The sequence below is a fragment of the Carettochelys insculpta genome, chromosome 1 (genome assembly GCF_033958435.1).
Source record: "Carettochelys insculpta isolate YL-2023 chromosome 1, ASM3395843v1, whole genome shotgun sequence".
Lineage (NCBI taxonomy): Eukaryota > Metazoa > Chordata > Testudines > Carettochelyidae > Carettochelys > Carettochelys insculpta.
Window position 1 is genome coordinate 219,151,405 of NC_134137.1, and position 16,237 is coordinate 219,167,641.

At 45.8% G+C, this 16,237-nt stretch overlaps 2 protein-coding genes across 10 annotated transcripts in view; one reads left to right on the plus strand and one right to left on the minus strand.

Annotated features, from left to right (window-relative positions):
- The window catches only part of CMSS1 (cms1 ribosomal small subunit homolog), a 422,380-nt gene that overhangs the window by 349,863 nt on the left and 56,280 nt on the right, over positions 1-16,237 (plus strand). For 2 of the 9 annotated variants that reach the window (XM_074999547.1, XM_074999580.1), the window contains exon 2: positions 7,274-7,350. The exons of 5 other annotated variants lie outside the window; for them this stretch is intronic. In XM_074999547.1, coding sequence (XP_074855648.1) covers positions 7,274-7,350 — 77 coding nt within the window. Of the gene's footprint in view, positions 1-6,204; positions 6,410-7,273; positions 7,351-16,237 lie in introns of those variants that run through there. 2 more of the 9 variants (XM_074999586.1, XM_074999570.1) reach the window with 2 other exon arrangements.
- FILIP1L (filamin A interacting protein 1 like) overlaps positions 1-16,237 on the minus strand; it is a 377,577-nt gene that overhangs the window by 346,795 nt on the left and 14,545 nt on the right. The gene's annotated exons all lie outside the window — the stretch shown is intronic.

Sequence of the window (16,237 nt, forward strand, 5' to 3'; positions counted from 1 at the left end):
CCATCCTGCCGCACTGCCATGAATACCCCCAACAACCCCCAAACCAGTTTGTGGGGGTTCCCACCTTGCCCAGGTGGGTGAGAGGCAACTGTCCGGGGGCCCGGCCTTACCTCAGACTAGCCCTGGGGAAATTAACTCAAGTTGGGGCCTCTCCTGAGATCTGGACAACAGCAGGTCCACAGTCTTAGAAGGCCTCTGGCTCTAGCTCAGGGCTGGGCAGCAAACAGTTCACCAACAGAATCTTTAGGTGGCCCCCCTTCAGGGTGGGGTGGCACACATCTAACAGGAGCCCACATCCTGGAGCAAGGTGGGGCAGGAAACAAACACATTCTTTAAGTGTCACCCGGCTCTAGCTCAGGTTGGGGTGGCACACCTCCAAAGAAGCCCAGGCCCTGATGCAGGATGGGGCAACACAACAGTCTCACGACGACTCAAGCCCTAGCTGAGTGTCACGGAGGGCACACAAACACAGAAGAGCCCAAGCCCTGCTGCATGGCAGGGCTGGCCCAGGCCTTAGCTCAGGGCGGGCAGCGAACAATCAGTCTTAGGAAGCCCCAAGCCCTCTCTCAGGGTGGGGCAGTCCAAATCCAGGTTGTCTCCTCACTCAGGAGAGCCCAGCCCTAGCTCTAACCCCTCCTCTTAAAAAGCTCCAACAACCTCCCTTGGAAGCTGATTCCAGAATTTCGTCATCAGTATCGTTATAAAGTTTTTCCTGATATGTAATCTAAATCTCTCTTGCTGCAGAAGTTCATTGCTCCTGGTCCTACCTTCAGCAATCATGGAGAACAAGCGATCTCCTTCCTCTTCAGAATAGTCTGTAATCCTGCCCTCTAAGGTGCTTGCAACCCCTCCAAGTTTGGTGTGTCTATAGATTTTTTGAAGCATACTCTCCTTTCTTTTATTAATGAAAATAATGAATAATGGGACTCAGGGCAGACCTCTGCACAGTCCTGCCTAGGCGTTCCCCTCCCAGTTTGACAGTGAACTAATGATAGCCATGAATGGAGTACATTTTTTCCAACCAGTAGTGCCCTCACCTTGTACCAACTGTATCTAGACCACATTTCCCTAATTTGCTTATGGGATAGTCCTGTGTGACTGTGTCAAAAGCCTTTCTGAAATGAAGATACAGCACATCTACTGCTTCTTCCTTATACACTAAGGCTACGTCTACACTTAGAAGCATCTGTTGACAGTAACGTATGTTGACGGAGTTACATTGACAGAAACTCTTTCAACAGATTGCATCTACACGCAAAAGCAGATTGACAAATTAATCTGCTGTGTCGACAGAGAGCAGCCAGACTGCCCTGCCATCTGTCGACAGAATGGCTGGCTGGAAGCTCTGCAAACGGCTGGCTGGTGAACTGGAAGCCCTCTCTGTCTACGGCAGTGTCTACACTGCACTTCTGTTGGCAGAACTCTGTTGACAAAAGCATTATTCCTCAAATTTTTCAAGGGATAATACTGTTGAGACAAATGTCAAGACTCTGTCAACAGAACTCTTTATGTGTGTAGATACTCCCTGAGTTATGTCTATGGAAGACTCCTGCCGACAAAACTCTGTAGTGTAGACACAGCCTAAGTCGGTAACTCTGTCAAAGGAGGAAATTAGATTGTTTTGGCATGATTCATTCTTGACAAAATTTGTTGGCTATTTCTTATAACCCCTATTATCCTCTAGATGCTTACAAACAAGATTGTTTAATTTGTTCCTGTATCAAAGTTGGGTGGACTGGTCTATAAGCCCCCTGTTCCTCTTTGTTCCCCCTTTCCCCTTCTTCTGTCTCAGATTTCTTCGACTAGTACAAAGGCATGCTGCACTATTCTTCATGATGCATCAAACCTCAGAAAGGAAATCAGGGCCATTAAAGCCATGAGTGCTGCAGTATGCCTACAAATTAAAAAAAAAAAATTGAATAGCAGTAGAAGGCAGCAAAACAACAGTACTCTACTATGAGCAGGAATACTAGAATCCAAGATACCATAAAAACAAAACCTGTTATGAATTAAGTGGAGTATCTGTTAGGCCTGCGTATCATAACATCTTTATGGCTGGCTCCCACAGGCTGAAAAGCTAGCTGTTATAAAGGAAATTGGTGTTTGACTTTGAGGGAGAAAGTGAAATATGAATTAGGCAGCTTCCAGACGAGCCCTGTTTTCTTCGTGTCCATGCTCGGGGATTGGCTCCCTAATACCTTTATGATGTTATGGTTCCATGTTTCCTCATTCTGATGCCAGATGATATTAGGACTAGCATAGAAAATAATCTACAATCTAGTTTGTGGAATGGATTAGCAAGGTTTCTGATTTCTAGTGCTGCATTCCTGTGGTGTCTTGAGTTTGCTTTTAATAAAGAGGCCTGTAATTGTGGTATATCTCTTCTCGTTTATTTACCTCGCAAAGTGCAGTCTGTTGTACATAAAAATTAAATGGGATCTTAAGACCAAATCCTCTGTTGAAGTGGCTGGTGGAAGGGATCTCCTCCCAGGTCAGGTTTGAGGTGTGTTCGCGGAGCAATGCAATGGAAGCTTGTCCCACTAATGCCTATATAACATGACTTCTGTGTATGGAGAAGTCGATCTCTAGAGCTGTCACTCCACTACCTTTCACCAGCACTGATGCCAGACTCCTCACTCAGTATCCATCACGTCATAACAAAGTGTAGGAAGGACTGTGATTTCAGAAAGTCAGTACACAGCGTTGCTTCATTCCCAATTACAGTAAGAAAAAGAAATCCTCTCTAAAGAGTGTTGTTCATTGTTACGGAGCTTATTAACAATTCAGATAAATTCTGGTGTAGATGCAAGGCGGCTGTGTAAATTCTAGCCGTTCCTAAACCTAATACACTGAGTGAAGACCTTTAATTGTTAAATATTAACTCATGCCCAGTCAAAGTTATCTATGGATATTTTGCATTGGTTATCCACATATTAATCTTTCAAAGAGACCCATTTTCTGGCTTTCTCCTTATAGTGAATTAAGTTGACCAGTGTATAAATTGCCCGTTGTCATTCCCCTTCCCCTGGCTTTTAAATCTTTGTTTGTCTGTAGACCAGTGTTTCACAAATGGTGTTCCATCATCTCCCAGGGTTCTGCAAAGTGAAAATAAAGATTCCGTGAGAAAATGATCAGGGGTTGGCAACCTGCGGCTCTGGAGCTGAATGCAGCTCTCAAGAGTCATTTTCGGCTGGGGATGCTGCCACTGCTGAAACAGTAGAACTAAAGTGAATTGGTAAAATGGCTGGCAGGGCAGTGGGAGGGATCTGGCCCTTAAACCAACTGAATTTAGTTCCATTATTTCAGCAGCTGCAGGGCAGGAAGCAGCAGAGAGTCCTTCACTTGCAAAGTAGTCAGAGAGCATGCAATGGGGACAGGGCAAGGTGGGGCCAACAGCTGTCCAGAAGGGGAGCCAGATGGGTCCTGTGATTGCTCTGTTGTCCTCACCTTTCATTGGCTGCAGCTGGCCCCTTGCGTTGCCATAGGGCGGCCAATGAAATCAGGCCCTAGGGACTAGAGTCAGAGCAGCAGCAGTTGCTAAGGTAGGTTCGTCTGCCATGTTGGGTGAGGTAACAGGAGGAGCTAATGGGTGGAGTTTGTTCAGATGGGATTAGGCTGGGGGCCTCGTTGGGTTGATGGGTCAATCTCAGGTGCTGGTTTGGGGCAGAGGTGAGTTAATCGTGGGGCTGGGCGGCGTTAAGCCATATATAAGGCTGTTATTAGGGGTTCTGCAAAATTGGTTAGAGTTTAAAAGTATTCCATGGCCAGAAAAAAAAATATTGGGAAACACGGCAGTAAGATGTGAGCTCTTTGGAAAGTACTTCTTATTTAGTGAGTACTAGTAAAATCTGCACATTCACTGTTAAGTGCAGTGCCCCATATGGAGGTGCTTCAGAAGTACTAAATAAATGGGGTGTGGGGGTGGGTTTAAAACATCCACACAGAAGCATTTTTGAAGAAGGGCACTGTTATTCAGTGAGATAATTCTTCTCAGTTGAGAATCAGAGGGGTAGCCATGTTAGTCTGGATCTGTAACAGCAACGAAGAGTCCTGTGGCACCTTACAGACTAACAGAAAAGTTTTGAGCATGAGCTTTCGTGAGCACAGACTCACTTCATCAGATGCTGGTCTTGGAAATCTGCAGGGCCAGGTATAAATAAGCCAGAGCAAGGGTGGGGATAACAAGGTTAGCTCAGTCAGCAAGGGTGAGGCTTACTACCAGCAGTTGATCTGGAGGTGTGAACATTCGCAGCAAATGGCTGGCTAAATACAGAAGCAGCTTCCCCTCCCTTGGTGTTCACACCTCCAGATCAACTGCTGGTAGTAAGCCTCACCCTTGCTGACTGAGCTAACCTTGTTATCCCCACCCTTGCTCTGGCTTATTTATACCTGGCCCTGCAGATTTCCAAGACCAGCATCTGATGAAGTGAGTCTGTGCTCACGAAAGCTCATGCTCAAAACTTTTCTGTTAGTCTATAAGGTGCCACAGGACCCTTCGTTGCTGTTACTTCTCAGCTGATTTATCGTCTGAACAGAACCATAGTCCCTAGACTGTTGTCGTTTTCAAAATTGTTTGTCACTTTTCACAAGACTAGAGCTGTTAACCCTTGTGTTCTGTCCATATTTTAAGGTGATTATTATATTCAGATGCTCAATTCTCCTATGAGTTTTAATTGGATGCAGTATCCTCTTGGTGTTTTAACCTGTAGATAGTAGTGCTTGCAATGTTCAATCCAGTATTGGCAGCATTTGAGTTGTTTGTGAAGTAGTTCTTGTATGTGCAGGAATAAAAGCATCCAGAAATCTGCCAGAAAGAAAGGCCCCAAGTGTGCGTGAAATATTAATTTTTATTGTTCTTTTGAAAAGCATCCTAAACACTTTTAAAAAGCTGAAATCCTCATTTTCCATGTCACCTCAGTAAAATAAACTTTGAGGAAGTTAAATGACTTATACAAAATCACTGCAAAGGTAATTTTTGGGAAATTTAAGCAGCTGGGATATTTTTTAGAGGCAAAAGTGCCACCTGGACCTTCACTATGTTGTCAGTTATTTTAACATTATGGCACATGACAGATCTGTTTTGCACATTATGTTAAAATACAAAGGCATCTGGAAGCAACAGTTGTTCCAGTGAGGGATAGCTGTGATGAAATTAATAAGAAGGGAAACAGTTAAATGAATGGTCAGGGCCATCACATTGTGTCTGTTGGTTTGTACTTTGACCAGGTAGGATTTCAAAACCAGGTAAGTGGATACATTTTCTAAATTCATTTGCCTTCTCTCCCTGTAAAAAGAGCATTGTGGCCCCAGCTGCCGCCTCTTGTCAGAAGGCAGAAATGAAGTATGTCAGACCCCTCAGTTATAGAAGAGCACAATCCTCCTGGGTAGCATCAGGGAGTGCTGCTGCTTAGAAAGAGGATTACCCACTATATTTACCTGTAGTTGCTCTTCTGCTATCGTTTTTGTGTAGCTGCTCTTTTTTTGTAGTGATACCTTTTCATCCAATTTTTTTTAAATGTCAAATAATCAGGATGCTGAATTGTAGTCACTCTGAAATGTGAGCCTAATCTACAGCACTGTTGAAATCATCTGATATGACACAGGTCTGGCTATATTATCTCGGTGTGCTAGGTTAGACGTTTCTACCTGTCTGTTGCTCTTAGACAGATTCCTTTTTCTGTTCTGGTTCACTTCCAGTTAGTGAATCAGGGCGAACCGGTTTGAAAGCATGAGCTCTGGTTGTTGAGAGGGAGGGTGAGAGCTGAGTCTGGAAAGAATCTTGGAAGGGGAGATGAAGGAGTGCTAATTCGTAGAAGTGCTCCACAAAGAAATCTTTGCAGATCAGAGTATGACAGATATTAATGCCTGTATATTAACCGTGCTGGACCATGTCTGAGTGAATCTAAAAATAACATGAAACTTTACCATCAAGCACTGTTCCTGTCAGCTGAAATGGTCTGGTATTTAGATCAAGTTGCCACTAAGCCAAGGAAGAAGGGAACTACATTGAGCAATGTACCAGCAGATTTGTCTGGCGAATTCAGCATCAGTAATCTTTCATTATGAACTGACCAAGAAGAATGTTTTCATTCTCTGAGGAATTTTTCATGCCTTTTTTTGAAACTGATAATACGAATCTTTACAGACTTCTTTGTATCAGCCACAGTTTAGGCATAGGCTAAATAGGATAATCCTGAGAAGGCACTTGGTCATTCCTGAACAGGATGGAGTTTCTGCCTGTTTGATTGGTGCAAAGAGGCCCTGAAAAAATTACTTCCACAAGTTTTATTAAGTTGGAAAATCTTTCTTAGTGCAATAAATTGGAAAGGAAAAATCTCTATTATTTTTTAAAGAAGAGAGGCACTTTGCTGAGTCAGTCTGTCTTGCCATGGAACATCGAAGATGTCAAGTGAGCTATATTATGCCCTTTCATGTGATTGAACATTAGTTTTTCATTTCCTGTCATTATGCTTGCTATCCTAATGCTTTCTAGTATATAATCTTGTTTTATTGTCTGAATTTTAACATGTTTTGATAATTGTAAGCCAAGAGGGAAACATTTTAGTTTTATTTCCACTCTTGATATCTCAGTATTTCTTCAGTGTACTGCTTAGATGGGGGGGTGGAGAGCAGTGTTCCCTGTAAGCTGGGTGGTTGTGTGGCCACTCAGGAGAGTTTCAGATACTGCCCAGCTGATGAGCAGAGTCCCCACAGCTAGGTCTGGTTTCTCTTGATGGTGCATATTTGCACACGCTTCACTGCACATAAAAATTTATTCTGCACATGGCTGGAAAAACTCCACACATAGATCGAAAAGATTAGAGGGAATATTTGTGGAGAGGCGAGAAGACCTCTACAGTCAGGGTTTCTGGAACAATGTGTAAAATGGGGGTGTTCAGAGCCCTGGATCCCAACTGTAAATTCTGTATAAAATGGAAGCCACTTCAAGGTGGGAGTGTGGGCACGCTCTTAGTTCCAGCACCTGTAAATACAGTCTTTTAGAAAGGAGGTAGAAATGTTTTGTGTTATGAATCTTTTCTCTGTCCAATTTACCTGTGATGTTTGGAAGTGAGGTTAGCAACGACTCTTCTTGTAGTTGATTTTGAGGATGAGTTGATCTTTATTACTATTATCATCATCATCAAAGACTCAGTCATGGACCGGGATCCCGTTGTGCTTAGAGCAGAAGAAAAAATTATGGTAAAATGTAGGTTTGTAATAAATCTGCTTGTCAACCATTTGACCATCTTTTGTTTTCCCCATGAAAATTAAGGACTTCTGATCAGCCGAAGGGAGGAACTCAGGAGCTCCGTCACCAAAACCCTAGGACGCTGCCATTTGAATTGATAGGTAACTTGGTTTTGATTTTAGCACTACAGACCCATAGCACATATCTGAGTAATTTTGACTCCCTCCAGTAGGCAGTTCAAACTGCTGCTTCCCACCACTTTCAGTGCTTTCTCTCTCTCTCTGCCAGACCACACATCTCTCCATCTCCTAGATGTTTCTTTCTTGAATCTGCCCCTGTGACAGTTGCTGTTCAGCTCCCAGCCCAGCCTAGTTCAGTTAAAAGCAGCTAATCTGTTACCAAGACATTATGGAGCATCGTGGCGAGGCTGAGAGGGAAAATGGCTGTTTGTGTCTCACATGCTGCCATGAGGAAAGGTGGGGTGGTGGTCACTTCCCCTTTAGCACCGGCCCTGGTGTTCAGTACTACCATGGAGGCAGCTAGGTACATTCTAACTGAGCTAGGATGGAGTAAAACAGGGGTGAGAAAAGTTTTTATGTTGGGCCCTAAGGAGCAAATAAGCTGTGCTCCAAGTCCTAAATAAGGGTGGAGGTGACAGGTGGGTGAAGTGTTGAACTGGGGAAAAGGGAGGGCTGCTTCTCAGTGAAGGCCCGCTCCACTGAGAGTGATTGTGCTATTTATTATGAAACTGACGTAGTTGTAGCTGTGGCTTACACCACGCTACTAACAGGAGGAATAGGATTACACCCAAAAGGAAAAGAAACACCCCCTGGGGTTTTTCTAACTCCCAGTAGTTCTCTAAAATAGCCCACGGGTTTGTGGAATCCACTGACTGTTAGTAATAGTAGTAGCATCCTTCAGTCTACGTAGACTATGGATCACGCCCTTCGTAGTTCCGTTTGGCCTTCTCATTTGTAGCGTCGGCTGTGACTGTGAAGACCCACACGAGAGTGACAGTCCTTGCTGCATCTGTTGCATATGTAATGGATGTCTGTCAGGTCCTTGCTGTGCTTTCTGTGGGCTCGCTTCTTCTTTGTTAGCTGTCTGATCCTCAACTCACCCTCCTGAAGGCCCTTGTATAGTTCCTGCCTCCATCTGCTGCGATCGTCTGCCAGCTCCTCCCAGCTGTCTGGCTTGATGTCTACTTCCCTGAGGTCTCTCTTGCAAACATCTTTGTAGCGCAGCTGGGGGCGTCCGGGAGGTCTTTTGCCAGAGGCTAGCTCACCATACAGGATGTCTTTTGGGATCCTTCCATCATTCATCCTGTGGACATGGCCAAGCCAACGGAGACGCCGCTGCCTGAGGGGGTTGTGCATGGTTGGGATTCCAGCTTGCTCGAGGACGGCGGTGTTGGACGCTCTGTCCTTCCATGATATTCCAAGGATGCGCCTGAGACAGCGCAAGTGGAAGATGTTCAGCCTCTTTTCCTGGCGGGTGTACAGGGTCCAAGTCTTGCTGCCGTAAAGGAGGGTGCTGAGGATGCAGGCTCTGTAGACTTGCATTTTGGTGTGAGTGTACAGCTTGTTGTTATTCCACACTCTCTTGCTGAGTCTGGACAGAGTTGTGGCTGCTTTGCCAATCCTCCTATTTAGCTCAGTCTCCAAGGACAGGGTGTCAGTGATGGTGGACTCGTGGACTACCTCTAACATATAGTTGTCAATGCTGATTGATGGAGAATCAGTAACGTCCTGAGCAAATACATTTGTCTTCATTAGGCTGATGGAGAGCCCAAAGTCCTCGCATGCTTTGGAGAACCGATCCAGCAGCTTCTGAAGCTGGTCGTCTGTGTGTGACAAGACAGCAGCGTCATCTACGAACAGCATCTCTCTGATGAGGACTTCCCGCACGTTAGATTTAGCTTTCAGCCTTGCAAGACTAAACAGTTTCCCATCTGATCTTGTGTGCAAAAAGATGCCCTCTGTGGAAGATCCAAAGGCGTGTTTAAGGAGGAGTGCGAAGAAGATCCCGAACAATGTCGGAGCAAGGGCGCATCCTTGTTTGACGCCGCTCCTGATGCTGAAAGCATCCGATAATGTGCCATCGTATTGGACAGTTCCTCTCATGTCTTCGTGGAAAGACTGATTTCTAAGAGCTGTTATCTATCCCCAAGAAGTGTGAGTTTTGAATTTCAGGGGATAGGACTTAAGGATTAATAGGAGAAAGTGACGTACATACACAAACAATACTCTGTTCTGTAGAACATGGAGTTTCAGCAGGCCACGCTTCCCAGCTGAGTCCCGGTCATTGGGTCAAAGCCCTCTCGGGGGTCCTGGGGCGTCTTTGCCTCAGCCTTACACGTGACTCTTACAGACTCATACAACTAAAGACATACACATAGCTATGTCAGGGTATCAAAAGAAAAGTCAAAGATAAAATGCAGCTGCTAACTTTTACTTACGTAGCTGAGCAGGTACAGGAACAAAACAATAAAACACTGCATCTGGCTATCTAAGCTATACCGTTACAAATTTCTTCGTGGTGCCAATAGGTTTTCACACACTACTCTATTTAACTTGTGAGCAGGCTGGAGGAGCAGCGAAGGGTGATCAGTCCTTGTCGCAGACAGCATCCGGTCTCTCCAGGATTCGGGAGTTCCTCCTCCTCCTTACTTTGTTGCCCCTTTTTATGATCTGCCATTTGCTGGCTCCTCCCGAGGCCTGACACATCACATCCTGGTTGTTTCTGCTTCTCTTTGCCTGCAGCCCCTCTCAGCCCCCTCCCCTTTTTACACAACCATACGTCCCATACTTTTTTCCCTTTTAAGGTACGCAGCTGGAGCCTCTGGGCTGCTAGGTCAGAGGCCATGGCTCTTTTCTGTATAGGGTTTTCCTGTTTGACATTTTTTTAGAGCAGGGGGTTGGCTGCAGACAGTGCAGTCTGCAAGCACTTCAGTAAGTTCCATTGCAAACTGGGTTAAACTTCCCCAGTTCACTTGGTTCCTCAGTTCTTTTTCTAGAGTTTGTGGTTTAGCCTTTTGTGCTAAGGCACATTTCCCTATCACAATTTAAAAGGGTCTGTGGACCCTGCCTCCACCCCACGTACCTCACCGCGTTGTTCAAGTGCCCATGCAATTCACCCTAACGTGCCTGAGCATGGCCGTTCACTTAAGGGTCACCAGGTAATTTTGCACAGGCCCCACTTTTCATCCCTGCAAATAGTAAGACCCCTCCAAAACCTATTGAATGTAATCCAAATCAATGGACGTTTGTTATGTTCGTATAAAAAACCCCTTTCAGCACATGTAAGAAAATGAGTATGTGGAATGTAAAACTTTGTTAATCGGTATAGATGTGAATATGTGTGCATAAAAATGGTAACATGTCAACATTCAATGAGATGGATGATTCTGAGACCCAGCAGCCGATCATGCTGCACCCCGCTTATGAAATTTCATGCCCCACCCCCTCCAGGGGCCCTGCCCAACACTTTGTGCACTCCTGAACTAGAAAGTGGTTTTCTTCTGCAGCAGTTCAGCATAAAGGCGAATCTGACTGAAGGAGTCACACAGTGCACACGTGAAGTAAAATGTACATTTGAAGTAATTTATGGAGTGCCTGAAAAGCCAGAGATTCACATTAACGTTTAGGTTGACAACCGTCTACGTGCACAAAACCAAACATCCTTGCTGCATTCCCTACCCAACCTCCTCTGAGGCTCTGCCCCTTGCTCCACTCATCATCTGAGGCCCAGGCTCCTGATCACTCCATCCCCATTCCCTTTGCTAGCCCCACCCTCACGCACTTGCTCTTGTTCACCCTCAGGGGTTGGGATATGAGAGGGTTGTGAGGATTCCAGGGTGGGGCCAGAAATGAGGATTTCAGGGTGTGGGAGGGGACTCCGTCCCAAGGTAGTTGGGACTGTGAGCGTGAGGGAAGGCTCCAGAGGGGCATGGGGGGGTGGGGTCTGGAGTGGAGCCAGGAATGAGGGGCTTGGGGTGCAGGAAGGGCTCTGGGAGGTGGGTGGATCTGAAGGCGCTCTGAGCTTAGGCAGGAGGCTGGGGTGTGGGAGGCAGCATGGGCTCTGAGGTGGGGAGGGCAGGTTCTGGGATGGGACCAGAAATGAGGGACTCAGGGTATGTGGAGGACTCTGGGCTGGTTCAGAGGGTTGGGGTGTGGGGGTGGGAATACCGGAGGGGGCTCTGGGCTGGGACAGATGGTTTTGGAGAGTGGGAGAGGGATCAGGGCTGAGGCAGGGAATTGTGGGGGAGACTGAAGGGTGCAGGCTCAGGATGGCGCTTATCTCAAGGTGCTCCTGGAAGCAGGGGCATACCCCCTCAGCAGCTCCTGTGAAGAGACATGGCATCGCGGCTCTGCGCACTGCTCCATCCGAAGGTGCTGCCTCTGCAGGTCCCATTGGCTGCAGTTCCCAGCCAATGGGAGAGGCAGAACCATCACTTAGCATGGGGGCAGCATGCAGAGCTCTCTGGCTGCCCCTACAGGCAGGAGGCAGAGGGGGAATGATGCTGCTTCCAGGAGTCACACCAAGCCAAGGCAGATGTGGAGCCTGCTTCAGCCCTGCTGTGCTGTCAGCTGGACTTTTAACACTCATTTGGCAGTACTGGCCAGATCCGCCAGGGTCCGTTTTTGATTGGGCATTCTGGTTGAAAACTGGACACCTAGCAACCCTAATTAACATTAACATTCATTAATCCAGTTCAATGAAGAATTCAGTAATTTTAGATGGCATGTAAGAAAAATATGTTACATTGTTTGCCTGGTATTTTATTATTATTTTTCCCCACGCAAACTGAGATTTAAAGTTAGAACATAGTACTAATTAGGGGTTGTTTCCCAGTCTGAAACTACACAGAGCTAAATATTTCTCTTTCTGCTGACAGATCTGTAAAATAAAACTCTTCCTAAGTTAACATGCATGTTGTAGGTCAAGGCTTTTGATGGTGGTTGTTTTTTGTGTGTCTGTGTTTGATTGATTGATTGATTAAACAACAAAACCCTGCTGTTTGTCAGTGACCTCATGCACAGAGTGGTTGAACCTTACTCACCTACAGAGTCAGAAATAATATTTTATGTCACAGTATATTTATGAAGACAGCATAGCAAAAAGTCTGATCATTCTACAGCACCTGGGGGTAGAAGCTGCCTTGCAGAATAGATAACAGCTGCATGCTCTGTCTCAAGTTGCTTAAACTCTAATTTTAGATATGATGCTTTAGAGCAGTGTTTCCCAATTTTATTTGGCCACAGAACCCTTTTAAACTTGAAATAATTTTGCGGAATCCCATTCCCAGATTCTGACCCCCTTGGGCCCCAAAGCTGCCCCCCGTCTCCAGGCTTTACCTGCCTTAGCCCAAACCCCTCCCCCCCATCTCTCGGCTTAACCCCTCTCAGCCCCAAATGTGCCTCCTCATCCTCAGGATTAACCCGCCTCAGCCCCAAACTGGCCCCTGGGACTAACCCATCCATGGCACTGGCTGGGGGCCTACACTGGACATCCACATGCACCCAGCAGAAGGAAGCCTGGTGTGGAGGTGTTCTGCTGGTGGGGGTGAGCCGAGCTATTCTCGCTGGAGAGGTGGGGCCTCTTGGATGCGGGGGGGGGGGGGGGCGAGTGAGGGCTCTCTGCAGCTCCCTGCCCCAACACCACTGAAATAATGGAAACTAAATTTAGTTGGTTTAATGGCCAGATCCCTCCCACCGCCCCCTTCCAGCCATTAAACCAACTAAATTTAGTTCTACTGCTTCATTGGCGGCAGGGCAGGGAGCAGCAGAGGAATTTTCTCGCAGAACCCTTATTTTCACTTCGCTGAACCGCGGGGTTCTGCAGAACGCCATTTGGGAAACACTGCTTTAGAGTGACAAGGACAAAAGAAGGGAAACAGAGAAAAGGGTAGGATGAGGTTTACAATAATAGATTATGTAGTAACTTGGGTTTGTTACAAGCACATCTTTCGAGTGTTGTGACATTACCCTTTGTTGTTTCATTTGTTTTCCTTCCTGCTCATTTCTGTGACACTCCCAGGTTCTCTGACTGATGTTGGTTAGTGTTGGTGGTATACTCCCTGGTAGGAATGATTTGACTGACGAAAAAGAATGGAACTGGTTGTAAGTGTGTTCCATCCATAGAGAGCTACATGATAGACGACAGAAAGGGAGCAATGGGAGGAGAATACAGGCATTTCCGGAATAGTTGCCATCTATAGTTCATCTAATCCAGTATCCTGTCTCTGACAGTGGCCAGCACTGGATGCTTTAGAGAAAGGTGAAAGAAATGCCAGAGTGCACACTTGTGGACTAGTCAGCCCATCAGGGAATTTTTTGCATCAATCTGTAACAGCTGCCTGATATCATAAAACAGGATTTTTATATCCCTTCTATAAATTGTTTTGCCCAGTCTAATGCAACTGTGAATAGTTTTAGTTATCCATATCAAAATCAGATTGCTTGCTTAATCCAGCCTCAAAGATGTTTTACAGATGTGACTGTCATAAGTCTGGAGCATTTTGTGTGTCAGAAGCAAACCAGACTAAAACAAAACAAGTATTTTATGTTTCAGTTGTTGCTTTTTTAGTAGGCTGTTCCCTTATTCATGTGTTATGAATGAGAGTAAATAGAAGTGTCTGATTTACCTTGTCTGTGCCATCCATTATGTTGTATGCTTCTCTTATTCTATTTATCTCCCCTGTAATGTAAGAAATTAGCAATCTCTTCAGTCTCTTTTTGCCTCTTCCCATGTTTGTCACCCATCTTTAAATCGGTTTTATTTTATTCTGTCATTTTCCACAAGTGTGACCAGAAATGAACCCAGTATTTGATATGAGAGGATACTTTGCGCTTCCATAATGGCATTATAATATTTTCAGATTTGTTCCTACTCTTTGATCCCTAACACATTCTTTACATTTTTGACATATTCTCCAATGGCTCACAGGACTACATTTTCCTGGGAGAGTTTAAATTTTTTTTCATTAATTGTACTTAGTCATTAAAACAGATAAATATATATGTTAAAGTTATTTTACCAGATGTCCTCTACCAGATTTGTTAGAGTAAATGAGTGGTGTGAAGAGAACAAATGGCTTAATAATGAGGGATTATGCCAGCAAACACAAATCCACACCGATGAACTAATGTGACCAAACTTGCATCCCTCTCCAAGACATAGTACTTAATTTTCATGGCTGGGTACACCATTAATTTGCTGTTTGCCATTAAATAGTACTGTCTGGAGAAAGTTACGTGGGAAATGTTCCTGCTAAGCAGATATGAGGTTTAATAAGGCACATGGTAAAGGGAAATCTGCTATGTTTGGAATGAAAAAAAAAAAGTTGGTATAGCACTAGATATGTTTAAAATGACAACAATTTGTGATAAATAAGTATGAAATCGTACATGTGCATGGCAAAACATTCATGGTTACTGTGATTAGAGGAGGTGTGTATGTGCATGTGTGTGGGGCGGGTATTTCTGTATTTGGATGTCTAGTGCCTGGGGGAGTATAGTTTGCTACTATTAGAAATACTAAAAGCTGTGAAATATTGTTGTATCTGCCTCAGCCAAAATATTCTGCCTCAGCCAAAGTGATTTTGGTGATGATTAGACAGTGCAATAAACCCTCAAGTTACGTGGGGGTTGCATTTCTGCAACCCCAGTGTAACTCAAATTTTCACGCAAGTTGACACCTGGTTCCTGGCTCCTCTGGGTTTGCAGGAGCTGGTCAGCTTCCTGGCTCCCAGAGTGGCGGGGAGCCAGGAACCAGGGGAGACAGCCTGTTTCCAGTCTCTCCGTGGCTCATGGGAGTGGGAAACTGACCAATTCATGGCTGGTCAATTTCCTGGTACCTCTGGCACAGGGGAGCCAGGAACCAGGCTGCTCCTTAGTTCCTGGCTCTCTGCCACTTGGGGGACCTGGGAAACTCACCAGCTCGTGGGTGGTCAGCTTCCCCGTTCCCACAAGCAGGGAGCTGGGAATCAGGCTAAAGAGCCTTCTCCCTCCCTTCTCCCAGCCACATGGCTGTGAGACAGCCATGCAGCTGGGGCAAAGGGAGGGAGAAGGCTCCAGCTGCGGGTCTTCCCTCACCCCCGTTAAGGCCCCTGCAGCTGGCTCTGCTCCAGCCACAGAGCAGTGGAGTCTCCAGACCCCCTGGCCAGGGACCCCATGGCAGGCTCTGCCAGCTGGGCGCTGCCCAGCCAGCTGCCAGCTGGGGTGCTGTGGGTCTCCCTGCCCTCCAACTGGAGACCCCATATCTGGTTCTTCAGGGTCTCACCATCCACGGTACTCCCCCCACATGCCACTTGCAGAGAAGTGAGTTATATGCATGTTGAATGCACATATTTCAAGGCATTACTGTATGTCAGCTCCCTGTTGCACTAGCCTGTCTTCCTGAACTGCAAACTGTTCAAAGCTCTCCTGGCCCCAACCTCACCTGACAAAGAACAGTCAGTGAAGTCCAGGCTCTTCTCTGTTTCTCTGTGATACATAGCTTCTGCCACCCTGTATGCAGAGAAGCTATTAAGTTCACTGCTCTGTTAAAGAGTCAGTACCTCACAATTAATTAATTTAATTGAGAGTAAATGCATCCCAACTCTGCCATGAAGCCACTGAGAGGTCCGTGCCAGTCCCAAGCCTGGAAGGAGGAGGAGGGTTGGTCAGATGTGTGTTGATGCGCTGACCATCAAACAACAATACAAATGAAATCTGATGCCAGTACAACTAAATGTTAAAAGATGCCGGCTCAGACGTCACCCAGATAAACAAGGTCTGCGATATCAATCGAGCGATCAGGGTTGGGTTGACAAGTTGGCTACCGAAAGAAAATTACACCTAACACATATGCTATCCATTGGAACATGGAACGTCCAAACACTGCGGGCAACTGAAAAATTAAAGCTGCTTCAGAAGGAGGTGGAGAGATACTGATGTGATATACTTGGACTGGCAGAGATGCGTTGGAAGGGATCAGGAGAGATACGCAGTTGCAAAGTCATTTGGTCAGGAAACGAAATGAAGCATGAAGCAAGAGTTGGATTCC